Source organism: Alligator mississippiensis, chromosome 13 (assembly GCF_030867095.1).
Source record: "Alligator mississippiensis isolate rAllMis1 chromosome 13, rAllMis1, whole genome shotgun sequence".
NCBI lineage: Eukaryota > Metazoa > Chordata > Crocodylia > Alligatoridae > Alligator > Alligator mississippiensis.
The window spans coordinates 53,340,720-53,367,310 of record NC_081836.1 but is presented as its reverse complement, the minus strand read 5'-3'; the positions used below and the strand labels follow the sequence as shown (position 1 = coordinate 53,367,310).

General features: G+C 50.6%; 1 protein-coding gene across 2 annotated transcripts in view; it reads left to right on the top strand.

Moving 5' to 3' along the window:
* Positions 1-23,514, top strand: part of RNF216 (ring finger protein 216) — a 96,361-nt gene extending 72,847 nt beyond the window's left edge. For both annotated transcript variants that reach the window (XM_059716301.1, XM_019494719.2), the window contains exons 14-16: positions 1,366-1,588; positions 14,058-14,127; positions 17,912-23,514. In XM_059716301.1, the coding sequence (XP_059572284.1) occupies positions 1,366-1,588; positions 14,058-14,127; positions 17,912-18,231 (613 nt within the window). In that variant the 3' untranslated portion in view covers positions 18,232-23,514. The remainder of the gene's footprint in view (positions 1-1,365; positions 1,589-14,057; positions 14,128-17,911) is intronic.
* The last annotated feature ends 3,077 nt before the right edge of the window (positions 23,515-26,591 follow it).

Sequence of the window (26,591 nt, the reverse complement as noted above, 5' to 3'; positions counted from 1 at the left end):
CGCAGCTGGAGCCCAGGCCCAGCTTCCTGCCTTGCTCAGAGTTCCCATTAACACACACACGCTGTGTCCTGTGAGGTGGACAGAGGAGGAGCAGCAAGAAGCCAAGGTCTGGTGTGGGCTGGTGCCATCACACCGCTCTGGTGTTGCACCTCATAGCAACATCTGCTCTGGGGAAAAAGCAGCTGGAGCCCCAAACTTGTGTCCACACACTGCAAATCCACTAGCAGGTTGCTAGAGGCGGAGAGCCCAGGTCGTTCCATTCAGTCGAGCCATCAAAGAGAACAGATTCTGCTGCTCTGACCGCAGCGCCACGCGCCACTGTGCTGTTGTGAAGGTTCGTCAGCCTGCTCCTTCAGTTTGGACTCCATTAAGTTCTGTTCTTTCCAATTTAAACATTTCACTTGTTTTAGAGCTCTGTAATCAGGCCCTCAGAATTGGAACTAATTGTCTCATTCCTCCTGGTGACTAATTACCAAGAGGCTTCCCTCTGATTCCCACTCCATGATAATATAATTACTAGCAGAGCCCTTCCACCGGGTTCTGCCTTTACAATTATACCTAGCGTCACCAAACCATCTCGAGGGGGAGGCATTATCACTTCCCTTTGAGACAATTGTCATGGTTATAACCAAACACTGCCGGGAAATGTCCTGGGTTCCTGTTTGCTTTCTGTGCTCTCATAAAGCCTGTGTGTTTACACCTTTGGGCATAAAATAGTAATATCTGAAGAGCCCGTGTGGGATTTGGGGAGAGGCGTAAGAGGAGTAGGAAGCCTGGCCTTCATGGCAAAGGCTTGATTATTCTTTAATTACCTGCAAATAAAAAAGCAAAGTTCCCTGTCAGGTCTAGGAGAGTTGAGAAACATTCACAGCAGCTCAGTAACCACCGCAACAGCCAGACCTAAGAACAGGAGCTAGCAAGTGACAATTAGCAGTTTGCTTTTCCTAAACCTTTAGCTCCCGGACTATATTTCTTTGCAGCAGAGTCAAGAATCTCTGTGCCCTTTGGCCCTTCCGACTTCGGGTTGAAATTCTTTCTAAGCCACAGCTCAGCTGTGCTACATTTGGTCTCACTTGGAAACCACACTTGAGTCTGTAGAATGCAACCGGTGATTAACTTTCTTTCACTTAATTTGTTTGCAACTCATCATGGGTTGGCTCCAGATGGAGCTCAGCCGAGACCTCCTTGGAACAACACTGAGCTTTGGGATAAAGTAGGAAGAAACTGGGGAGGGGGAGGGGACATCAGGGGAAGGAAGGTTAAAGTGCTGTCATGGTGGCAGTGAGAGCACTGCTCGTGCTGAGAATTGGCAAGTGCAAACATACCCACGCTAGTGTCTGCTTCTCTTGTGTCCTCATGCTGCAGAGAAGAGAAGATGACAGCAGCGCGCATTAGGAAGTGCCACAAGTGTGGGACTGGCCTCATCAAATCCGAGGGCTGCAACCGCATGTCCTGCCGCTGCGGCGCTCAAATGTGCTACCTCTGCCGAGCTGCCATCAATGGGTATGACCACTTCTGCCAGCACCCACGTTCGCCGGGGGCCCCCTGCCAGGACTGTGCAAAATGCTCTCTCTGGACGGACCCCACGGTAAGTGGAGAAGCCTTCGGGGGGGCCGTGAAAGCCCAGTTTCTATCACTGTTAAGCATGAAAATGTCAGAGTAGCTGCCCTGTAGCAGCACTGCACTGGCTGCTCCCCTCTACACACTCTGTTCAGAGCAACACGGGGGCTGCATGAAGGCTACACAACTCTTCAGCAGGGCCAGCCACACGGGACTGGGAGCCACCTACAGCACCTTCCTTATCGAAGGAAAGGCTGACGGAGCCTGGGGAGCTTTGGAAAACAATACCAGGCATCTACAGGGCCTCTATTTGGGATAGCCAAGAGCTGCGATCTGCACCATGGTGGAAGGGGCACGGAGCAGGAAATCATGGGGAGTGCAAGGGGGAGTTGAGGTAGGGAGGTGGGAGTTGGGTTTCCTGGGCTTTGTTCCACTTTGGGGCCTGTCTCCTTTTTTTTTTGTTGGGAGAAATAGTTTACACCTCATGCCTCAGTGGCAATGGGCAATAGATGCTACAACACACCTGGAACCCAAATGCCTGGGGTCTCCGTTATGTGCATTATGGTGCTGTTGGCACAGAAAGAATTGATGTGTAGCCTGACTGAGAGAGGAAAGTGGTGATAAGTAGGGCATGGCTAGATGCTGAGTCCCTTTTACAGTGTCAGAAATTGATGGGAAGGGCAGAGTAAGGGAGGTGGGAGCCTCCTGAAGCCACAAAGATGCTGCACAGAAAGGTGCCAGCCTGTTCTCCCTGCTTGAGTGTAATCTGCCCAGTCTTCATCCTTGGAGGAGGAGCAACAACAGCAGGCGTACACTTGGGTAGCAGAGCGTCATTGCCTCCTTTATCCAAGGAATGCACACATCTCTGTGCTTTCTGTCCTCTGGAAGAGCTGCCTTTAGGTGATGGCTGCACTGGTCTACCCATTCCCACTCTCCAAAGGGCTCTGAACCCAGCGAGTTAATCGCTGGCTTTCACTTGTGTTTTCTTTTTCCTGAATTCCCCCAGCACTGGCTCAGAACAAAGCTAGACAGCGAGATAACCGCACCTCTTCCTCTTCCCACAGCCAGGATACTTCTGATGCCCATTTACGGAGTATCCAATCGGTCTAATTCCACTTGTTCCATTTCCCACTGGGACACGATTCTCCGTTCGGGAACAGCAGAGCTTCCTCTGTTCCCACCAGGCCACTGATTGTCTGCAGCCACGACATTTCTTCAGGCCCCGGCAGAACACAAGGCTATTCAGAACGCCCAGACTGTACTTCAAACAACACAAAGACCAGCCTGTCATCTGTCCCTCTTCAGAGGCTTAATTAACCAACGTGGTGGCAAAGCAAAATTTCCCACTGTCAGCTGAGGGTTGCTTTCTTTTGCACGATGAAGTGTTGGCGAGCCGAGGGGTTGAAACTAGGTGAATCTCTCTGCCCACAGTGCAGAGGGTGTCATGAAGAGCGCAAACCAAATAGGTTTTTCAGCGTGATATAGTTGAGCTGCTTTTGGTGCGGCCATGGCTGACATTTCAAGAGAAGAGGGGAAAGGTGTTGGGGCAGCAAACATAGCGCCTGTCCTTGCCTGGCCAGCGGGTTGGGAAGCAAAGATCAATACAAAGGGAGTAACCCCAGATTGGAAATGAGAGATGAGGGTGAGTAAATCATGTGTGCTCTGAGGAGGAGCAGAAACGAGAGGCATCAAGAACTACCTCCGGGGCTGCTTCTCCTGTCTCTAGGAGGACCGGCCCCCCTTGTTCCCTGTCTTAGCTTGGCCACTGTCTCTCTTAATCCCTTTTATAGTCCTCTTTTTATTTTCCCTTTGCCGTCCAATGCCTCTGTGTCCTCTAGTCACAGGAGGGCTCTGTGCTGCTTGCTGTAGGAGAAGAGTGCCCGTTGTTGCATCTGTGGGGTGGACTGTGCCGAGCTTAGCGCTACAGATGCTGAGAAGCAAAGCTCGGGCATTCAGCTGCCTCCTGCAGCACCATACACGTGAGCAGCTTCTACCTGGTGCTCAGCCTGGGGCTGCTGCAAACATGAGGAGGGCAGATGTGGGCCCTTTCAAGTACGTGGCTTCTGGCGAGAGATAGAGCAGAGGGAGAAGCAAACGGCTTCCTACACCCTTGCTGCTCCTGTTCCTTGCATATGCTGGTGCATCCTGTTCCTCGGAGGCTGGGCTTGGCTTATGGACAGGACAGGATGCAGCAGCTGTAGTACAGGAGTTTCCTGCCCCCTCACTTCAGAGAGATGTGTTGTGTCTCGCTGTCACCTTGGGTTGATAGCAGGTGCCTGGCGCTGTGACCAGCACCTCTTAAGGCTGCGTTCGGGGTTTCGTGTAAAGCGGGCACTTGGTGTTTGTTGCCTACACAAGAAATGCGCATCCCCTTCCCCAAACCTACAGCCCTCGCCCCAAATCCAGAACAACTTCTCTGAAAAATACAAGTTAATGCATTTCATTAGGCTTGAGTTAAAGGACTTTGTTTTTAATTAATTTTTCAACAACCCAGCATCTGCTAGTCCTTATCCCAAATGATCTAGGCTAATGCAGACACTTCCAACTTCCCCGGCTTTACAAGTTAATTGAAACCTTGTCCATCTGCTGTAATTGAAAAGATTAGGATGTAATTAAGCTATTAGTGATCTATCTAATGGTTATGATGATGTAGGCTACAAGCAAACTCAGGTACTAGGAAGCGGGGGCGCTGTGACATCAGGAGTGGCGTAGCCAATTGCCAACCTGCCTTCACCGCTATGTCGCAGTTCTCTTGGCTGTAATGAGTTAGAGGGATTGGGAGACTATTCCCAAGAGCTCTCTTTGGTTGATCTAGTTCAGCTGTCTCTGCTCTTTAAATATTCAGCGCCCATATGTTAGCTTTGGTTTCAGTGCTTGAGAGGCTTCTCCTGGCACTACTGAGAAGTCACTGCATTGCAGACTAGGGCAGCACTGGTGGGGAAACCAAGGCAGAAATGGATGGGGGTGGGGATGGAGTCCTTAAATAGGAGATGTATTGGGACTCTGAAAGCCATGCTCCCAAAAATAACATAACAGACATAGAACCATAATATAAATTTAAGGAGAAATAACAAGAATACAAACATAGCAATGAGATAGGGCCAACCGTTATAAAAGGTTGTTCCTACTCCTAGAATTGACCAAATAATAGTACTACTAATAATAACTATTAAAAATGAAGCTTCATAAAAAGAAGGGAAAAGATAAATAAAACACAACTAAAACGGGGGGGAGCAGTAAATCCATTCTGTCCATCAATTTGCCCACCCCATTCAAACAGGTCACTCATAAATAAAATAATTCAGTTGCTGCAAAACTCTGAATAAACCCAGCAGGATCTCATGAGCGAATTAGGGCAATCGATCCATCTCAAGGCGTTCTCACTGGGGGTGTTGGGTTCTCTTCACACGGGGTGTCTTTGCTAGCCTATTTGTCATGCACGTCCCACCCCAGCAATGAGTCCACTGAGCAGTACGCTTATTCTCACCACCGCTCGGCTCCTGGCCTGGTCCTGTTCACGGGGCGCTCACCCGGGGCTCCACAGCCTCTGTGGTCAACTTATTTACAGTCCGTTGTCTCCGGTGGGTTCAACACCCATCAGATAGCCGGTCTTGGGCTTCCAGAGGGACTTGGAGCTGCTACGCCGTCGCTGCGAGAGCTGGGCTCAGTGGCCCTGCTGCCAAGGGTCCCGTCACTGCTGCAACTGCAGATGTCCTGGCTGCTCCTGGTGCTGCTGCCGGTAGTCCGGCCCTCGCTGCTGTTATGGGTGCTGCCGGCTTTCTTTCCATCAACAGCCCCTCCACTGCTTCTGGTGGAGCCGGTGCTTTGGCTGTTTTGGCCCTCATTGCTGCTAGCACAGCCGTTGCCAGCTTTCTCTCCGGTGACCTCCTCCTTCCAGCCAAAATGCTGGCTTCAACTATGGACCGCAGGCAGCCGGGTGCTGCACCCAAGGTGGCAGCAACAACTCAGGGTGCTCCTTACTCCCCTCCTTCCCCCCAGCGGCAGCAGACATCTTGAACTTTTCCAACCAGGAGATCTTACAACTCCTTCAGTTCTCCCATAGCTCTTTGGATCCTATGGATGACTTGTTTCAACATGACTTCTTCAGTACGGGACAAACTAGATGTTGCAGTGCTGCTAACTCCATTCTTCATCCGTGTGCAGCCATGGGCTCCATGTCTCTGAGTCCCACTTTCGGTCGCTCTCACTTGTAGAGCTGCAGCAGCTTTGCTTGGACCCCTCAGGTGTCCACCCTCTGTCGCAGCCTGGGCTCCTCTGGCTAGCTCAGACCAGGGTTTATATAGTTCTGGCCTGAGCCCTCTCATAGTCACCTGACAGTTCCAGTCAGTATTGGGACTCTAGAATACCCTATCCCTGATTTCTGGCTCAGTGAATCAGTTATGAACTAATAGATCCCTTATATGTTTCAGTGACTCGTGCTACTCTTCTGATGCAAAGAAGCTGTAAACCCAGCATAACTGGCAAGTGGGTTTTAACTCATTTTGGGGAAGAGTGAAAAATGTCCAAATTTTAGCTTACTATGAACTGTCTTCAACTCATTACATGGCAGCCTTCTAGTTGGGTGTCTTGTTTTGTGGTCCACTCTTGCATACCTCTGAAACGCAGCAAAAGTTCCCAGAATAAAAAGCTTTCCAACTCCTTTAGAGCTCTACCCTTAAGCTACTGAAGCGGAAGGTAAAAAGTCGTGACAGGGACATCCGTTATCATACAATCGGGGCTTTAAACGAGGGAAATTTAAAAGGCTGGTTGTGTGGAAAAACTTGCAACATAGCAAGGTAAGAAGTGCACATTTGAGATACCCAGACAACCTGAACTCTGCCTCTAGTCGGCCTCCAAAGGGGAGCAACATGGAGGAAAACCTTTGTAAGAATGTGTATTCTTCTGGTGAGACGGCGCGCTCTCAAGTGCCGTATCCCTTCCAATATCATTATTGCACAGCGTCCACGCAGAGCCATCCTAACTGCATGCCTGTTGTTAGACTCATTCTGCATCTCTCTCTACGCCAGTATATTCTCCAGCCCTCCCCCCTTTTCCTGCCTAAACCCTCTTCCCGTTCCAGCACAGGGCTGCCTTTTTTCCCCATTTCCTGCTGCACGGAGGAACATGCCTGAAACAGTCCGTGTCTGCTGCTCAAGCTCTCCAGAGCTGATCTGGGAATGATTTGAAACAAAACCTTTAGTCTCTTGTGAAATCGCTTCAAGTTTATTAATAACGGCTGTGGCCACACAGACGTGGAAAAGCGAGTGCAGTAAAAAACCCAGAAAGGGAGGCAGTGGTGGATCGGCCCATTTTACGGTCTCGTTTTGAAACAAAATGAAACTCAACCCAGAAATAAGTAGTGGCTCTATCCTTCCCCCCGCTCCTTTGCATGAAGCTGGCAGGCATTTTCCTGCAAGGGTTGGTAATGAGAGAGGGGAGAAAATACCCAGTGGATAAAACAGCCCTTTCGGAAAGCTTTGCTGACTGCGTTTTTGTTCTGGGCGAGATAGAGTCTATTTTGGGAGCTGTGGCTGGGGTTTCGGCTCTGGACCATGTGTAGCTCCCTTTCTATCCCTTGCACTGTACTTTCCTGTCCTGCCTGTTGGCCAGGGCCACGTGCGTGCTGAGGGCTATGGGGACAGGGGCCGTTTTGGAATAAAAAAGCCATTTTTGCTTTTTAATTTCTCCTTTTAAAAAGCATTGTTGAAATTTGTCTCCGGTTTGTCGTGATAAAAAGATTCTTCTCCCGGCAACCGATCCCAGCGGTTTTCCACAAAGCTGCCATGAGCGCCGCGCCAGCTTCATTGCCCTCCTCGGCGAGTGGCTCCACTGTTTCTGCGTTCCTTGGACTCCAGTGGGAAACAGGGAAGAGGGAAACTTTCTCTCTTTAGATGTACCCCAGTGCTTCAAGGTCTTTGAGACCCTCTCATCAGAGTAGTTGACCGGGCAACTCGTGGTCCAGCCTCCTCCTTTGTTTCAACTTCTGTCTCATGATATATTTGCATTTGACTGGAAGAACACGGGTGAGATCCTGTTCATGTCAGATTCAGAGCCTGACCCCTGGCTTTTACCTACATTTATAAGGCAGAATCAGTCCTGTGCTGCTTGGTCATGTGGTATCTGCAGTCACTGGAGGTAAATGAAAAAGGCTGGGGCCTGATCTCCTGGTGCTTTACTTGGCATTTGGCAATTCCCTTCATTTGCCTTGCTGTAAAAGAGAGTGAAGAGCCAAGTTGTACCAAAGCCCTGCTCCCTCCATCCCAGGAAATGGGCCGGGCATCTCTGCTTGGTGCTGCGGAGAGCCAAGCCGGGAGAAGCACCTCTTACCCTCACGGACAAGCTGGAGACAGGGAAACTTCTTGCTCGCACCAGTTTGGTGATCAGCTTAAATCTGTGCAACGTGGCAGCAAATCCAACTGAATTAGCCTAGATATTCTTTGTGGTCCATAGGACTAAACTGTATCAATGGCATCTGCTATTTTACATCAAGGCGTGTTGGTTAATGTGGTTTCAGCATTCAAAGATTTCTCCTTGCTAACTTTTCTCCAGCTCCTCCTGGACTACTAGTCAATTAAAGCTGTTAGTAGTTTTTAATGGGTGCAGAATTTTAACCCTTTGAGTTTGCTCTTGGGGAAGACTTGCATTGCCTTGGTTTAACGTTTGGAAATACTGGCTATAACCAAGCAATGAATCTATTGACCCAGGGACTTGAAGGAGAAATGAACTGTGGAAAAGAGAGGCTCGCTAGCCAAACCAAGGAGGTGAGAGAAGGCAGGAAGAATTGAGGGGAAGCGTCTTGGGATCATGGAAAAAATAATCAAACCCTCCTGAGAACATGGGCATAGCCCCAGAGTGCTCCCAGGGGCAGGATGAGAAGCATGTCCTGTCTCTGGCATGCCTGAAAGGAGTTCTGCTGCCTCATTTCCAGATGTGCTACCTGCCAAGCGGGAGTGGGCAGATGTGGCGTGCTTCTCAGTGGTGCTCGCAGAAGCACTGCCAAGGGGGTACAGGCATGCCCTGAGCAGTGAGGCGCTAGGGAAAGGGTATTGTCTGCAGGGGTGTGTGGTGGGGGTAGGGTGTGCATTTCCCCCATCTGGGCTTTTGTCTGCGGGAAATGCACACCCCATCTATTCACCACAGCCCCCCAGGGGCGGACAAGAAATAATGGGCCCAAGCTGATTGAAGATCACTTCAGGCTAGACATAAGCAAAAACTTCTTTTGCCTGAAAAGCTGATAGCTCAAGAATGGGCTCTAGATAGGTTCAGTACCCCAAACATGGGACTGGTGGCTCAGAGATTTGGGTGCTGTCCAGAACCAGCAAGCTTGAAAGCACATGCAGACCTTTACTGGGGTCTGTGACAGATGCTGGACAAGTACTCGCAAGGGGACCCCTCACCCCTTGGTGGGCCAGACTTGGGTATTGCCTCCCATTGTGAATAGACAAATATGTCTGCAGTGGTGACAGTGATGTGGATTGTGGCTGCTGGCTACCTGCACGACTTCCAGCTGCGCTGTCTTCGGAGCGTCTGTCAACGTAGCTTCTCATTGCTGTTTGTGTGGAGCTGCAGGTCAGAAGTATGAGCAGGCTGCTTGCTTTTCCTCCCCCATTGAAGGCTGCATGACATGTCACGTGGCCTTCAAAGAGAAGCATGTCTATGGATAAGATGCATCCAAGAAAAGGGAAGACAGACTCTACAAAACCCCTATTGTCTTGGTAATTGCATGTTGTTCTGGTCAGTAAGTACTCGAAACAAACCTCTGCAGTGCCAACGGTAATGGTACCACAGGCTTTAGAGCCACGTGGACACTGGGAACCTCGAGTGGCCCCCCGTGATTCGGAACAAATGAACAAAGTTTGGATGCTTTCGGTGGAGGGGTTAGCTTTGCCCACAGCCGTCCCTGTTTTTCTAGTCCTAGTCTTCTAAGTATTTAGGCATCAGGAAACATCTCCTGAGAGAAGCAACGAGGAAATGCAAGCACCTCCCTGCTTGTAGGTGGCAATTATTTCCAGCACGCAGATCTGGAGTAAAACTGATTGCTCAGAGCCAAATTCAGACCTGTCCCTGTACATGCAGCAACAGCCAGAATTTCAACATTCGTTTCTTCCCCCTGAACGTGCCTTACTGTCTTTTATTGTGCACACATTGCATCAGATTTCTTAGATGTACATCTCACTGTTTCAGCTGGAATTTATCGTTCGTAAATACTGAAGGTAATTAAACCGTATTATGCATTAATCACTTGCCAGCCTTTAATGGTTTAATGCAGGGTTTTGATTTTAAGTGGGAGAATGTGTGTTTTATGGCACCCGGGTGGTGGGGTTTTTGTGTGTGCACTTACATTGCATAGACATCATTCCTCTATAAAACCAAGGCCGAAAGATCTAAGTGCAGAACATGCAATGTGGAACGCATTATAAATATTTCTAAAAGTGCACTTTGTGGTGGAAACATTTGCAGCTCTTACTGCAGTGGAAATTCAGCAGTGACTTTGTTATGCCGTGTGTATGAAGCTGCTTATTGAGCCCGTGCTCTGTGACCCGCGCTATGTTTTGGTCTTTAAAGCTCTATGTGACCTGGATCCTACGTACCAAGGAAACTACCTCTCCCCCTTGTTATTGGCAGCCAGGACGGCTGAGCTGCACTCGCCTCGGTGGGGGAAATAGGTAGTTCCAGAGCAATCTCTGTCAGCTGCTTGTGTCTGAGACTTGGCTTTCTCCTCAAGGGCCATAACAGCCAAAATCTAGGGCAGCGGTGGGCAAAATACGGCCCACGAGCTGCATCCGGCCCACGGAGGGATTTTGTCTACCCCACAGTGGCTCCCTTGGTCCCACCTGGCCCAGGCACTATCTGGCCTGTAATGCGTCCTGCCGCTCCCTGGGCGCACAGTGAGGCTGGGGTGGCTCCGCAGCTGGACTGCCTTTCTAGGCAGCTTCAGTGGCTCCTTCTGGCTGCCACCACTGCTGGCTGCAGCCCCACGGTACTGGTGGGGACCCACGCACACAGCCCCGACCCCAGCCCACCCCGGGCTCAGCCCAGCCAGAGCGGACCAGCTCCGGACTAGGTGGAATCTGCGCGCACAGCCCCGAACCCAGCCCACCTCGCACCTGCTCCAAATCCTAGGGTCTGCTGCCAGCCCCTCTCTTGCATGGAGGATAAACCTGGGTAATAGGGCTATGGAGAGGTGTGTAAAATCAATTAGCCTGTCCTGGCAACTCACTGCAAAGTCACTGAGTATGTGCAAGTTGATATATTATAGGGGAGCTCATAGGTCTCTCCTCTTTGAAGAAAGCAGCCAAGTGCCTAGAGCACGTGATTGTTGCACTTAGTGTACAGTAAGTATGGCCTGGCTACACCCATGCTGATGTACCAGCTGTAGTAGTATACTTGGCACTTGTACAACAGCTGTGATGGTTTGTCACCCAAACAGCAGTGGCTTTAATGACCTGAATCTCTGTGGTAGGATCATGTAGGAAATGGAGCCTGTTCTGTTGATGTGCCCACTACAGCTGTTGTCTGAAAAACTAAGCCAGGGGCAGGCAGTTATTTTGGGCGGAGGGCCGCTTACTGAGTTTTGGCAAGCCATCGAGGGTGCATGACAGGCAGCCCAGGACAGATAAATATTAATTTCCTAAATTTTGTAGGGGCTCCGCGGGCCGAATAGAATGGCTTGGCAGGCTGCACCCGGCCCCCGGGCCGCATTTTGCCCACCCCTGAAATAAGCAGTGATTATAAACCATAGGGTCTGCCTGCCTTGATTGCACTGACCGACTCAAATGGCATTCAGATTTATCGGGTTCCTTCCTTCCAATCAACTCTTCCACGCTGAGTGACCGCAAACCTGCATTGCATGCATAGTAGGTCACAGCTGCAGGGTGAGCAGACAGTGGGGTTATCTCAAATCTTTGATCGGAGGGAGACCTGGGAGGTCCTGACTGGTCACCTCTGCGTGTCAACTGCGTGTTTTTAGGATTGGATGCAGTATTTAAGATAACCAAGGTAAATGGTATATACTTGACTGTGGGGGGAGGAAATGCCAGGTTACCAGATGTAGTCACTAGCTTTTGCTTATATATTTATTACGCGGAGCTTAATGTGCAACTTTGCCACTAAACTGAGATATTGTGGGAGCAGCAGCTACTCCCGTCATGTTCTTAATCCATGTGAAAACACAAGATCCTGAAATCTTGAGTGAAAGATTAAGATAAAACAAAAACCCCAGGACTTTAGGGAGCAGGGTCCTGAAGAGTATCTGAGGAGCGTTGCTAAATAGGCACGGTGTCCGGTTACTCTACCGGCTGGGGAGTCTGTAGCTCAGACACTGCAAGTAATGAGTTTGTTCATGATTTATGTAAGCTTATTCCATAAAGGAGTTGTTTCTCAGCACTTTTATGGTGATATATAGACTGTAATTAACGGTTCATGGAAGCAGCCCGTTTGGAAGAAAGCACATGTAGGGGAGTCTTTAAAATTTAACTACCCATCAAAAGCTTAGTCGGAGAGAGGGAGGTGTGGGGCTGGATAGGTTTTTCAGCTTAAGATAACTTTAGTCTCTCAGGGCAGTCTTATCTTCCAAGACGAAAGAACAGGCTTACCTAACTTTGCCACTAGACATGGTGGACTAATAGATCTATACCAGGAACCTGGCAAAATGTAAAATCCCTTTAATACACATGCATGCACACGCATGGCATATATCACAGGAGTGTCTAAGCACATTTCAAACTATAGGGTATTTTCCACATAGAAAATGCAGGGAAAATACTGTCTTGCCAGCAGTGGCGATAAAAGGCATCTCCCACTTTAACCTTCCCCCATACCCAGTTGCCGTTGCCTGCTAATGGAGCATTTGCAGAGAAAGCAACTTTCTTTTGTACTTTGCATTGTGGTGACCCCTTAGTGTGTTGCAACTAAGGCGGGTGTTCTGCGTCCTGTAGTAATTTCCACTCCTTGCCTTAAAATGTAGAAGCCGTCGTTGAGAACAGGGCTGCCAACCAGAGCCCTGGTGCTTTGTCCTGCCCTTCTGGAGTGCCAGGGATGTAGGGCTCACCTGGTTTGCTCCCGGGAGCCGACAGAAGTTAGATTCAATGTGACGCTGTAGAGAGGTGAGACCTCCAAAGACATAAGTCTAAAATTGGGCTGTAAAAGTGAGATCCCAAATGTTCTTTTCCGAGTTGCAGTTAGGGCTGTTTCGATGACTTCCTCTTACTGCCGTGACAGTCCCAGTTGGCTTTTCTATAATGAAACATCCCTTTCACCGCCACGGTAGGGAGTGGACAAAACTTGCTGATGGGATAGTTGATGATCAAAGACACCTGACGTGATGGCTGGATTTCCTGTTGGTATCAGAATGGGTTGCACCGAGTTGGTCACTGTCAACCTGGCTGAGATCGTGTGGGTTTTAGGACGCCTTCCTTATTCCACGTGCCTTTTTCCATCAGTCTGTGTAGCTGTGTGTAAAGTTCTTGGATGAAAGGGTCTAGATCGGGGGTCAGCAACCTTTATTAGTAGTAGTATTATTTACCAGTTGTGGTTGAAGTAATGTAGCCAGTCCCTAAGGTGGGCTGCTGCTTGTAACCCGGCTGCCACCCTTCCCTTGTCATTCCCCCGCTGCCATGTGCTGCCAGACGCTGACTGCCACCACTGCAGAATAGCGCTACATGTCACCAATCACCACCCTCCTTCCTGGCACAAGCCAGATGCAGTCTTTGTGGGCCGAATCCAGCTTGCGGGTGGACTAGATGAGATAAATGCCATCATTAGTCCCCTATGACTGCCTAGGTACATAAGATTCCCAAGGCAGAATTGCTTCATGTGTCTTTGGGAAGGCTCAGGAGAAGGCTGAAGAGCAGCAAATGAGGGTGGGGAAGTGAAGGAAGAACCCAGCACATACCCGTGGGAGGGGTGCACAAGGAGTCTTCAATCTGAGCTTATGCTCATTCTTCCTTTGCGCAGTGCAATCAAATGCTTTTGCTATAATTTTTAGATAGGCTTTAAAGTAACATGTTGGAATTCATGAGTCCCTGATAACATCTAAATGGCCTCATTAGTGCAGCGCTTAGCTACTGGAGCCAGGATTTAAGTTGTGTTAAGGCCAGTTGTTAGGCCAGAAACTCTTAAGAGCTGCGAGCGTAGTGTAAATATTTAATACACTACTGCCATTTAGGAGATTAACAGCACTCCAACAACTCTTCAGATAGACGGAGTTTAGTTACTGCGCTCTGGTTTCTGTCAAGCTCGTAAATTTTAACCGCGGATCCAGCTGAAAAGCAATTGCAAGCCTTAGTCTTGCTCTGAAGAATCGAGGTTCTGCACAAGTTGCCTGGGCTTCAGGACTGTGCTGCCCCCGTTGTGATGTTAATACCAGCTAGGATGGCAGCAAATGCCAACCACTTGGCCCCGTTCTGTCATTACACCGAGAAACTGCAGTCATGCTCTGTTTGCAACAGTGATCAGGTCATTGAGTCTTTTTTCTTTTTTTCTTTTCCTCTAACTAGGAAGATGACGAGAAGATAATTCAGGAGATTCAGAAGGAGGCTGAAGAGGAGCAAAGGAAAAAAAACGGAGGTAGGTCACGCAGCGGCTGAGACTCAAGGGTGGACTGTGGAGGCAGCGAGAGAACGTAAGTGTTCCCAGCTGCTGGCAAGGCCCTGGATCCTAGTTGCATCTCCAAACATCAGACTCTTGGTACAGTGCTCCCCTCGCTACAACTCAGTCAGGGTGGTGCTTCATACACGTGGTTTCAAATGGTAAAAGCCTGCTATTCCCAAACTGTGTCCTTAGTATCCAGTGACTGCTGTGCAGGACCTAGACTTCCTGCTTCCGGTCTCAGGAAGGATCAAGTGTGCCAGGGCTGGAAAAGAAATTATTCCAATCCTTAGCCAGAAGGATGAAGGCTGCACCACCTGGCTTCCTGGGCAGTCTGGCAGGGAGGCTTGTTAGCAGACGTCCCGCTGCCAGGGGTAAAGTTGCTTGGTATGGAGAAGGCAACGGGGTATCTTAACCAGGGTGTGCCTATGCAGAGGAAATGGCTACCAGTGGGGAGGTGCGTGACCCCCGTTGGAAATGCCTGTTCCTTGTCCTTACTGCTGCAGCTGGTGTTTGTCCCCATGGGGATGCTTCCACCTGCCTCTCTTCAGATGACACTGGAGAGGGAACAGAGGTTCCTCTGGGCTCTGAGAGCTCCCTGGGGAAGAGGAGAAGGAAGATTTTAAGGCTTCTGCTGAATAACGTGGTTTCTAACGGATTCTGATCTTCAGAGGGACATGAAAACGAAGGCAGGTGGAAGCAAAGACGCTCAGTTAACCTGATGAGAAATGAATTGGGAGCCACCTTGAAGGAGATTTGCAAAACCAGGGTCTCTCCACCAGGGCCTGCCTTTGCAGCCCTCATCATTGGAACCAGGGGCTTCAGAGGCCTGGCCAGTGCTGTGGAAATGGGAGGGTCCTGATGCTAGCACAAAGGAGTGACCGAGTCGGGAGCCCTTCCTGCACAAGGTATCCTGAAGGGAGAGGGGAAACTGCAGTATTTTTAGTCATCCCATCAAAGCAGCTAGGATGAGGGCCTGGGGGAGCCAGGAAGGTGTCTGCAGCTGTTACAAGTCTAAAAATGGTGCGGGGCTGGTGGGACGTGCCTTTTGTTTTTCCTTGCAAGCTGCTTCAGTCTTTCAGCAGCGCTCTGAAGATCGCGTGCATCCAGAGCTGTAATTAGACTAGAAGTGTAATTATATGAGGCAGTGTTCTTGGAGTGCGTGTCAGCCTGGCTCCCACCCCAGTGGGTGTGAGTAGCAGTGTTTGGGCTGTGCTATCTCCTGCTTTTGTGTGACGGCACAAAGTGCAGGGTGGCTGTAGCTCTTCCAAAACTCCCTTACTGCCTCCCAGAGCAGCACGATGAAACCAGTGGCTGTCCTGCCTGCTGGTTTGTAGCTCTTGGCTAGAGTTCCTGCAAACGTGATGTCTCTGAACTCTTCTTTGGATTTACCTTGATTCTTGATTGTGGCGATCACCGCAAGCAGCCTTAGATCCAGTTGTCCCAGTAGGAACTCCCCGGGGCAGGATATCTGAGCCTGATGAACTTGAAATTGGTGGGCTTCGGGATGTCTGTTTTTGCTATAGGTTAATCCAAGTTTCTGTAGGAGACTCAGAGAGCACCTAGCAGGTGCTCATTGCACCTGTTGCTTTCTATAAGGACAGGTAAGACATGAGGCTCAAATGCCATTTCCTGGAACAGTCTGCAAAGGCCTCATCAGATCCCAAGGAGATGAGTTTGAAGATCCTGTTAGCAGGCAAACAGCATTGTCTGATTACCCGTCCAGCAGAGAAGACTTCACCCGAGAGCGAAGGAGCCAACATTAGCACAGTCTCCTTTGGCACACAAGCAGATACAGCCAATGGCATCAAACAAGCATCAGGGCCAGGTCACTCTAAACAGATGGATTCCTGGTGGAACAAGCAACGCCAGACCTCATTAGGGACCAGGCTTGGGTATGAAGGAGCTGGTCCCCACCACATTCAAGGAAAAGATGATCTCCCTTTCATTGTCTTTCACCAGAATAATTATGCTGAAGCATCAAGAGGAACCAAATCCTGGGATGTGGCAACACCCACGCCCTGTATTACTGCCTAGGAAGACAAGAGGTCCGTTTCCTGACCAGGCAGCGCCCCCGCTACCAGCATGGGGCTTGTGTGTGCTGATTTCCAAAACAGTGAAGACAGCAGTCAGCAGTAAGCTCAGAAACTCTCCCAAGCTGTTTGTCATCCTGGCGGCAACTGGCCCAGTCAGAAGTCCCCCTCTATCAATGAGGAATTGTCTGATCCAACCCAGGTGTCACAGCACATGCAGACGTCAGCTACGGTACATCCACTGTGAAATGTATAAAGAAAAGAGATCCCAAGGCTTGAGCACTATGTTGTTCAGCCTAACCTGGGCTCCATAGTCAAAGCAATGGTACAGGAGATCTCTAAGCTGAGCAAGGGGCACCTCCAAAGACCAGGACCTGGGACAGCAGGGCTGAGAAGGTAGTAGTAGCTTTCTGCTTTTCTATAGGTAACGTGTTGCCAGGCCATAGTCGCTGAGTTCAACTTCATAACCAGGGATGGGTAGTGCCTTTTTTTGTGAAGCTCCTACAGGGCAGGTGAGACTAACTAAGATGTAATTAAGGAATGTCACCTGGCCAAGGTGGCACGCAAAGCTACAGCAAAGGCTTGACAAGTCTGCGGAGACAGGGACTACACGACTGCCATTCCCCAGATGACGGCAGGTTGGAGTCGCATCCCAGCAGAAGGATGCCACTGCCTTCAGTTGTGTCCTTCTGTTCTCTCAGTTGAGCTTCCTTGAGAACAAGAAGAAACTGTCCTTCATGCCATCGGAGGAGATGGAGATTGCTAGGAGCCACATCTGACTTCAGACCAGGCGAGGCCCAGGTGCCAGAGGACAGAATGGATGGCATAGTCTCATGTTAAACCACAGTGGCACGCATGGACACTATTTGTAAATCAATCCAGCTCATCAAGGAAGACCTTAAAGTGGCTCGCCAGGACACTTCCACCAGCGGTCAGTTGGGTACCATATGTTTCCATCTGAACATCAAGCTGTGCACATTAGCTGAGGACCCCAGAAAGCAGGATGGAAGATGAGTCCGGAGCTCCACACTGACACCTCCCCAAAGAGGAGAGAACATGACTTTCCCTACGGTAGCTGTGGCTCTTCAAGATTTCAGGGTTGATCCCAGGACCTGCTCTCCATCCCTGCTCCGCTAACATAAGAATCGCACAGGAACTGAAGGGAGCATCAGAGCTGTCCTGCCCCCTCCACCCTTGTGTGGGAGAATGAGGAGGCAGAGCCTACTCAGATGCCCAGTCTCTCGCTTGCACGTCTGCAGTGGTAGCCGTGCTGACCAGCTCTAAGATCCTCAGATACTGCAGGGCAAGTGAATGCTCTTTCTGCCTTGTTGCTGCTTGGAAGCAAGCCAGTGCAGCAGGAGCCCGAGGTGGTAATGCTGAGGGGGATTGGGGGAAGGAAAGGGAGGAGAGAGGCGTGCTGGGCCAGTGTGATAGCCTCTCCTGTTTGCCATGTTTGAACCCCAAAGCTGGCAACCTCTGCTCACAAGCCTCAGGACTAAGGTGGTAGGCGTTCTGGAAGCCACCAGGATAGTAGAGCAGCCTGGAGGAGGGCGGCACAGCCTCTGCTCACACTGGGTCCACTCCCAGCTGAGTGATGAGCCCCCTCCCCTTCCCCGCACATCAGGCTCTGCCAGAGTTTGAAACCGAACCCTTGCCAGCTTAGCCAAGGAGCGAGTCCAGCTGCCCCAGGAGGCTTCCTCAATGCCCCGTTTTCTTTAACTTCTTTTCAGAAAACAGTTTCAAGCGGATCGGCCCGCCCGTGGAAAACCCCGCAGAGAAAATCCAGCGAGTCGAAGCCATCCCGCGACCAGTCCCCCAGAACCTGCACCAGCCTCGAATGCCCCCGTACCCCTTTGTGCACCCACCCTTCCCGCTGCCGCCCGTCCGCCCATTGTACAACAACATCCCCCTCAACATAGGGCCCATCCCCGCCCCGTACGTGCCCCCCTTGCCCAACATGCGGGTGAACTACGACTTCCCCCAGATCAACCTCCCGCTAGAGCACAACTTGCCTATGCACTTTGGTCCACAGCCTCGGCATCGGTTCTGACCCAGGTCCAACAGCACTAGTAGTGGAGTCACTGCAGGGAGAAGCCCCCCCTTGCACCCTCTTTTCCCCAACGCCACGTCCCCCTGGCCTTTCAGTTGGCTGCCAGGGGAGTAGCTGGAGACGCCCTTCCTTTGTAGCTAAAGATCCAGATCTTTGTAATTAAACACTTAGTAATGAAATGCTCTGTTCCCTTAAAACGGCTGCCCCCCCTGCTCAGCCTCTGGAGCAGAGTGGCCACACAGGCCTGCAGAGCTCAGGTATTGCCTCGCGGAGGGTCTGCCTCCAGGACAGGCATCCGGCTGCTTTTTGTTTCACAAAGGCCTTTCACTGGCTCTTGAGATGGACAGTGACAGGTTCAGTATGGAGCGCAGGGGCACAACAGTGCTGCTAAACACTTACTGTGTTACTCGAATCTAAGACTAGGCTCTCCCCTACCCCACCCCCATTCAGCATGGATTTGAGTGCAAAGGGGGGCGAGGGCAGGTGGCTGCTGCAGCTCTGGCTTCAGCCCTGAGCTCAGGTCGGTGCCAGAGTTGGAGCCACAGGAGCTGCCTGCCCCCGCAGCCAGAAAGGGGGCAGCGGCTGCAAGGGGAAGGTGCTGTGGGGGGGCACAGGCGGCAGGGGGCAGGCAGCACAGGGAAGAAGTCACAATTATTGCGGTAGGTGGCTGTTGCCCTCCGGCAGATGGGCATTTGGATACAAAGCAGAAATCTCATGCTGGGATGCAGCAACCATCTTGCTGCAAAATTCCTGCTCAGCCCATAGCGCAGAAAACCAAGGAAGGAGGCCCCGGGTGTGTAACCTTGTCTGCCTAAGATGATTTAGGGCACTTGGGTTCTTGGGGGTTGAGATGCATCCAAGGGGAAACCCAGGCTCCCCCTCAGTGACTCTAGCTGGGCTTTCAGGTATCTCCAGTCAGTTCTGAAGATCTCAGTTGCGGTCGTAGCTTCCTGCACGGTCAGTCCTTTAAACCGCACTGATTTCTAGTGCCGCTTATGGGATTAATGCTGCAGCCTAGCCACTTGCAGCATTTCTGACTTATGAAAACCGATGTTTCGGCTTCAGTGGCTCTAGAAGACCTCCTTCAACCATGATCTCTGACGTTGCTGCTTCTGGCAAAATGGGTGCATAGAACAGACGGGTTTCCTTTAAGAAGCAATATCCATCAAGCTAGCTCCTGCAGCTGCCCTTGCCCTTAGCTATGTCCTCAGTTTAGGACTGGTTAGCTTGAGCTGGCAGCAGCCTGTAACTCAGGAGAGGTATTGCAGGTTGGCTGTAGCCTGTGTGTAAGTCGAGCGGAGGATATGAATGTGTGGGGTGTGCTCCCTGGGTACACGCTATGGTTGTTGCCACATTGGAAGCTGAAGTCTGCCCAAACTCTGGCCATAGCGACTGGCTTGAGCCCACTCTCCTTAAAATGGGAACTGGGAGAGGACATTTGTCCAAAAACAAACTAGTTTTTTTCAGTAAAACTAGACTGTGATGCAGTAATTCCCCAAATCCTTGGTTTCTGTTCCCATTGTTCAGTCTCTTCTTTGGGGAGCAGGATCAGGTTAATGTCCTGTCATTGATTCCTTCTCTAAGTTAACACCCAGGATTTCTTTACAAGTGAAATTCTCTGTCTCTAGATTCATGAGTCCTGTCTGCCTCTTCATACCCTCTCTGTGCAAGCTGTGATCTCTGAATATTGAACAAGCAGGGAATCGGGGCTGTAGAGGCTGGCAGCTGCAGGAAGCTTTATATTGTGTCACGGGCTGTGAAAGGAGAAGAAAGAACTAGGGTGACTGGTGATTAGATGGTAGGGTGCTCCCAAAGGATATGTAGCAGCCTCTGCTGTGGCTTTGAGCAGTTTCTGGCTGGGCAGAGGAGGATGATTTCACTGCTGTCCGCGGGCTAGGTGGCTCCAAGATGCACCCTGCGCCCAGCAGTTTCTCCTCGCTCTCTTACTTTATATAGGCTGAAATACGCCGCGCTCAGTGAATGTTCCAGCCCCTCCGAGTACCTTCATCTCTGTAGCATTAGTTACCAAGGGGTTAGCTCGTCAACATTGCTGCTAAAGTTTTTAGTATGTTAGACAAGAGCACAGGGGCCGTGGTGGCCCCTTGAATACTGCTTGACTGTTTTATTCAGGTTGAACTCTACATCTTTCATCCAAAATAGCCAGGGGCAGCTGAGTTGTTGCACTGTTGGGATTGGGGAGGTGTAAAGGGGTGGTTGGATTTGCTCTTGTAAAGTTGGTGATTCTTCCAGTTTGTTAGTAGCCAGATGGAAGGGGCTTGACCACGTTCCCTCCTCTCCTGGAGGCTCCCACCAGACAGAAGAAGCTGTGGCCGCAGGGTAAGTCCTGTCATTTCATAGCTGCTTCAAGAACCTCCAAAAGGGAGGGCACTGTATGTCCTGCTCCCTTTCCTCTCTCCTGTCAGTGCCAGTGCTGCGGCTGGAGCTCAGCTTCTTGGCATAGCCTCATCTGCTCACGCTTAGCATTACAGCCTATATTTGCTCCAGGGCCTGGGGGCACTACAAGCATCATGCCCCGTGGCGCTGTGCTACGTCCTATCTACCCAGCTGGGGAAGGACGCTCATGTATTTTGAAAGGCGTCTCGCTCATCTGCTGGAAGACTAGAGACAACAAGGCTGGTCTAGTTTTACATGTGACTGGAGCAAGGAGGGAGGGAGCTGAGTTTGCACTACTCACTGTAGGAACAAAACAACAGGGGTCCAAGCACAGTGGAAATCAGTCAGTGCCAGCTCTGTGATGCCCCAAACCTGCATTGCCATTAGCTAGATGTCCTAAGCAGCACGGAGCCTCTTGAGCAAGGGCTGCTATGTGTGCGTGGTATTCAGCTCCTGGTTGTGCTGACCATACATGTAAAACTGACCTGGAGCCTTTCCTGTGGATGAGTGAGAAGCAGTTGTCTTTTACAGCAGTGAATTCCTGTCCTCAGCAAAGAACCAAACCATCTTGTAGTCCTGCGGTTGAACCTCTGAAGGCTTTCCATTACTTTTTGTCACGGAGAGATTCTCTTGGCTGCCTTCGCAAGCCTCCTCTACAGGCATTGGCAGGTCAGTGAATAGAAAAGATGTGAGGGTGGGGAGTAGATCCCCGAGCTGGCTGCCCAGTGGCTGTGGCCTTCACTTGAAATAAGTCTGGTCCCCTGGAATGACTCTGCTGCTCCTCATCTCATCCACGTGATTCCTAAACAAAGCAATCGCTCTCCATAAAAGCCAGTGGTAATTCTCTCCAACCCAGTGCCTTTTTGGGGGTAGGAGGGAAGGAAGTGTGTCCCTTATTCTTCATGTGTTGCACAAGGCCTCCTGTAAGTTTTTTTCTGATCAAGCACAATTACTTCAAATGCAGTTAACACAGAGAACAGTTTGCCATGTTCCCTCTTCCAGCAGTGGAAGAGGCAGAGCAGGAATAGCTGCACAGCTCGACAAACCCTCCACTCAAAAATCGGATGTTAGGAATCGTTGGCTTGATGTTCTCGCACTTCTCCCTGCAGGTACACTAGACTGCTGTCGCTCAGGATGACTAGACCCACCGCTCCCAGCTGTGCACTCACCCTGAAGCCCATTGAGGCTGCATCTCTAACATTTATCACATTTAACTTGGTTGCAGCTCCAGTTTGGGTGCAGATAGTCTCTTCAGCCTAAAGTGGAAAGGTTTCTTTTACATGCAGTTAACTGTCCCTTTGCAGTTCCCCTCTTGCAGTCTGAATTCATGTGGATAGCAAGGGTGTTTGGACTAGTTGCTTGAGTCGAGCGCAGCCTCTGGTCTTATCACAGGTGTTAGTGGGGCGTGGAGAAGAGAAGTAGCTTTACAATGCACAGAGGCTTGTGCAGTGGAGCCATATGGGAACAATAGAGCTTAGACCAGGGCAAATTCTTGACATCTGGGAGCCAGGTTATAGTGCAAGTTTACTCGGGGGCTGGATAGTGAGCTGCCCGCAGCCAGGCTATTTCTGCCTTGCGCCCACAGAGGGGGACTAGAGGCCCTGTAAAGACAGTCTTGTTCAGAGTCAGTTAGCATGCACACAGCCCTGTGCAGCTGGGTCCAGCTCTTTTGTAGGCCATCGGCTACCACTTGGATGCCTTGGTTTAGCCCATTAACAAATCTAATGACCAGTCCAGTCTTGCAGGTTTGTAGTAATTCAGCTGTGTTTGTCTTTCAGTCAGGTCAGAGAGTCTTGAGATGGGAGGAGAGACATTAAGTGCAGTAGCCAAGGCAAGTCCCAGTGTGTGTAGTTATTCTGCTGTTGATCATGAACATTAAAGGCAAGCCCTGGTCCCACCCCATGAGCAAGCTCTGGGCCCTCTGGGTATGAGCGCAGTGGGTCTTACTCTTCCCTCAAGGTACAGGCCCCTGTTTGAGGCCGGTGGCACATTGCAGTGCTCGATGCGATTGATGGCCAAGAGGCGCTACCAATGCCTTTGCACAGTGTGTGCCCGGGTGGTTCTTGCCAGCTGGGAAACGTGTTTGGAGTTGTAAGGAAAGCCTGTGTAGCTGGGGGGAAAGAGACCCATCTTCCCCCTTCGCTGTAGCGAGGGCCTGTGTTTCCCAAGAGGAGAGAAGTTGGCTCTATCAAAGCAACACACAGCCCCATTAGCGGCTGCAGTGAGCCAGGCCGTGCAAGGAGCCCAGGTGAGCTCTTCATCCAGCTTCCCCCCCTTCACCTTTCAGTCCTTGCTCTAGCTAGGCTGATGCTTTGAGCACAAAACAAATTCTGGACTAGGAATTTCCCTGCAGCCAGAGGGATGCGGGGCTGCCCCTTCCCTACCATCTCACCAGTGATTTGTGAGCAGTTCATAGGCTTGGCTGTCTCTTGGGCTAATGGGGACACTTAGGTTCCTTACTACTCGCCATTTAATCACAGTTAACAGAAAAGTCTTAGGTTCTCCCGACTTTCATGTCCTCCTCCCCACATTTCTTTAAATCCTGCTCTTTACAGGAGAAGTGTCCAGTGTGCCCATGTTGATATTGTAACAGGTACTTTTTATGATCGATTGGAGCATCCCATTTTACTTGCCTTAAAGGTGGAGAGAGAAACCTAGTATTTGCACTTAGCAAAACATTATATTAAAAAAAAAACAAAACCCTGTAAAAATAAATTGTGCATGTTCTGCAACTTTGTATAACAATAGCTGAAAAAATGAATAGGTGGTTTATTACAAAAATATTTTTCTTTACCTTCTGTTAGTAAACGGTTCTAATATCCTGTGTGTAAAAAGTTCCTGTATTATACTGTAATTTGAATTTTTTGTAAATAAATTTGTGCACTCTGACTTCTTCTCTGCTTTCCTTGCTACACAAATGTTGTTCTTCCATGAGAAATGTGCCGTGTTTGACTGAAGGATAATTATAGGCAACGGCAGATAGGAGAGTGACTACATTTGTTCTATCAGATTGTAGCCTGAGCGGTTAAAAACCTGTAAAAGTTGCAAAGCAAAACATTTGAACCTACTAGAAAAGCTTAATTTGTTCCAAATGCCTAAGAGGAAAGCTGCAGTGGAATATAAAATGGTTTCCAGTCCCAGGACAGGGATCTGGAGTAGTGATTTGAAAGGAGAGCGAGAGAGAGAGAGCTCACGTGCCTGGTACAGATGTAGCCTGTATAAATACTAAGCCATAGTCAACAGTATTTGCTGACTGCTTTATGTGAACGTTCGTAATATAAATAGCAAGGGGGAAATGGGAAACGTGTATTGTTTGCTCGGTGACCGGCTGGGGCAGGATGAGCAGGGAGGCAGCTGGAGACAGGCGCAGGGCACAGGGGAACATCTCCCTGGCTCACTTCCTTTGGTACTGGTCGCCTTTCATTCAGTGTGAGCCCTGACGCTTGTGCAGAGAAGAGTCCCAAAGGCCTTTCAAAAAGCACGTGCAGAACAGAAGTAGACGAGGACCCTGGCCACCAGCTAGTGCAACTCTAAAATCAGGGAATCGGGGAGGAAAGGAGGGCGCTGACACTGGTGGGCACTGGACGTTTGCTGCAGAAGCTCAGTGTGAGCTCTGCTTTTCCCACCTCCACTCCTGGCTTGGGCCATGCTTGTGCTGGGGACAAAGGGGCAGAGCTCCCTCTTCCCTCTAACAGAACCGCTCAGGCTTTAAAACCCTCATTCACATGAAGCAGGTCCAGCTCAAAGGCACTGCCCACTCATTTCTCTTGCAGCGCTGACCTGGAGGTCAAACTGCAGCGGCCTCCCCTCCACCGGCATCTCACTGACGGGCTCTTGTGCATGTAAGTACTTCCAGGTGTTAAATTAACACTTTTCATACTGCAGACCTGGCCTCGGTGCTTGGGCTTGGTGAGATGGGCTCTGCTGCACCAAGATGAGGGATTGTTCCTGAGTCCCATTCTTGCTGACCCAGCAAGAACGGTGTCACTAAGCGGCAGAGGCTAGCCTTTACTTTTCCTGGAGGGGGCTGACTTTCCTCTCCTCCATGCAGAAAGGACTCCACCCAGTCCTGAAACCAACCTGGTGTTTTGTGTGGAGAAATGGGTGCATCCAGCATCTCCCTGCCACCCCACATCCCTGCTCACTTGGTGGAAGTGGGAGGCTGTTGCACATTGCTTCTGCCTCGAGACCCCAGCAGTCAGGCAGCAGACATCCTGGTGCTTCCCTACCTCACCAGTCAGTCCTATCCCTCCTTCCCTCTCCTCCTAGCTTTCCAGGAGCTTCGTGCAACGAAGTAACTGTGAGCAGTAGCAAGTGGTCATCTTGGGTCTCTCTGGGATTGTCCTTGAAGTCAGGAACTTGGTTGTTTGAATTTTCATTCGGTTTTCTTTTGTTTTTCCTCCAGAGATGCTGGGCAGCTGCGTCTCCCACTGATTTCAACCGTGGCTCTGTGAAGAGCTGCAAGCCAGCCTTGTACGAAGTCCTCTGCAAGGAGGTTATAGCTAGTGACACAAGTCAGGCCCCTCTGCAGCAGGATCCTGGAATCCCATTGTACTGTGGTTCGTACAGATGCAGAAAGAAAAGCGGTCCTGTCTCCCCGTAGAGCAAGCAGAATAAGCACTTGTCGCGCTGGGAAGCCAACATCCAGCCATGGGTTTGTACAGCGCCTTGCACGCTTGGACGGAGCTGCTAGTGAGCCTTGTAACACAAGTGCCTAGCAGGTCCCATACAACAGCAAACGCACTAGGATGTCAGGGTGCCCGTGCCGCCCCTTGGAATAGGCAGCTGCAGGTGGGGCTCCTACAAGAGGAAGAGCAGGGGCTGCTTTAGCTCAGGCTTGAGGCACATCAGAGCTGCTGGGGTTGGAGACTTGGGGAACAAGAGAAGGCTTGAGAGGTCTTGGCAGAGCTGTGGGGGAAGTTGGCCTGGCTGCAGGCTCCCTCTATTCTGCTTCCCCGTGACACCATAGGGGAGGGAGAGGGGATAATGAGAGAGAGCAGCAGATGTGCACACTGGGGAAGCTGATCTTTGGGGGAAGGGAGGCTTAAGAACTGAGTCTGCTGCTCCAAACAGCTGAGTAAATGCCACAGAAAACACCCTCGAGCCCCAGCTTTGGAGCGGAGGGAAAGGCCTCCTGCAAGTGCCTGCCCATCCAAGCCAGCCCCTCTTAGCTGGGACGGGGGCAAGAGCAAGACAGGGCCCTCGGGAGGAAGTAGGCACAGGCCTAGTAGCTTTGCTTCAGCACACTCTGTGAAACCCAACCTGCGCACTCGGGGAAGCAGGCAGGGCTCTCCAAGAGCAGCTGCAATCATGGCCTCCCTGCTGGCTAAATCCCCTCGGTCACTGTGCAATTAAGAGCTGGAGCTGGGATGCTAAGAGCCCCTTCACTACACCAGCACAGCCCCCTCTTCCACGCAGCAATCTGCTCTTCACACCTCCACCTCCTGCTGTCCCAGCTACCTCCCTCTTTCCCTGGGCTAATTATACCCAAGTGAATTAGGGGGTCAAGCGAAGGCAGCTGGGCTGGGGCTCAGAGCGCTGAGAAATCTGGCTAATGATGACTTAAAAGCAGGTCAAGGAGAAACGCTCTCATCCCAGATTTGCTCGCAAGGTTTGGTTAGGCCCTGAGCGTTGGAAACAGCCCAGTGGTACCAAAACAGGTACCACTGGTTGTCTCCCCAGCTCACCCCCTTCCAGTGATGTTTCTGATGCTGCTTTGGGAGAAAAGCCTCAGTGCTGAGGTGGAAGCAGATGTCAAAGCTTCCAGTGATTACCCAGCTAGTGATTCAGCATGAGGCTGTGAGGGTTTAAATGTTATTTATTCATTGGCACTAGTGCCTTGGGGCAGCTGAGTGTTGGGGTCCCATCGTGCTGGATCCTCTGCCGTCGTGGGAGAAGGTTATACTCCGGATCGCACCCTGTGTCAGGTGTCCGGGTTGTGGTCATATTGGTCTAGAGGAAAAGAC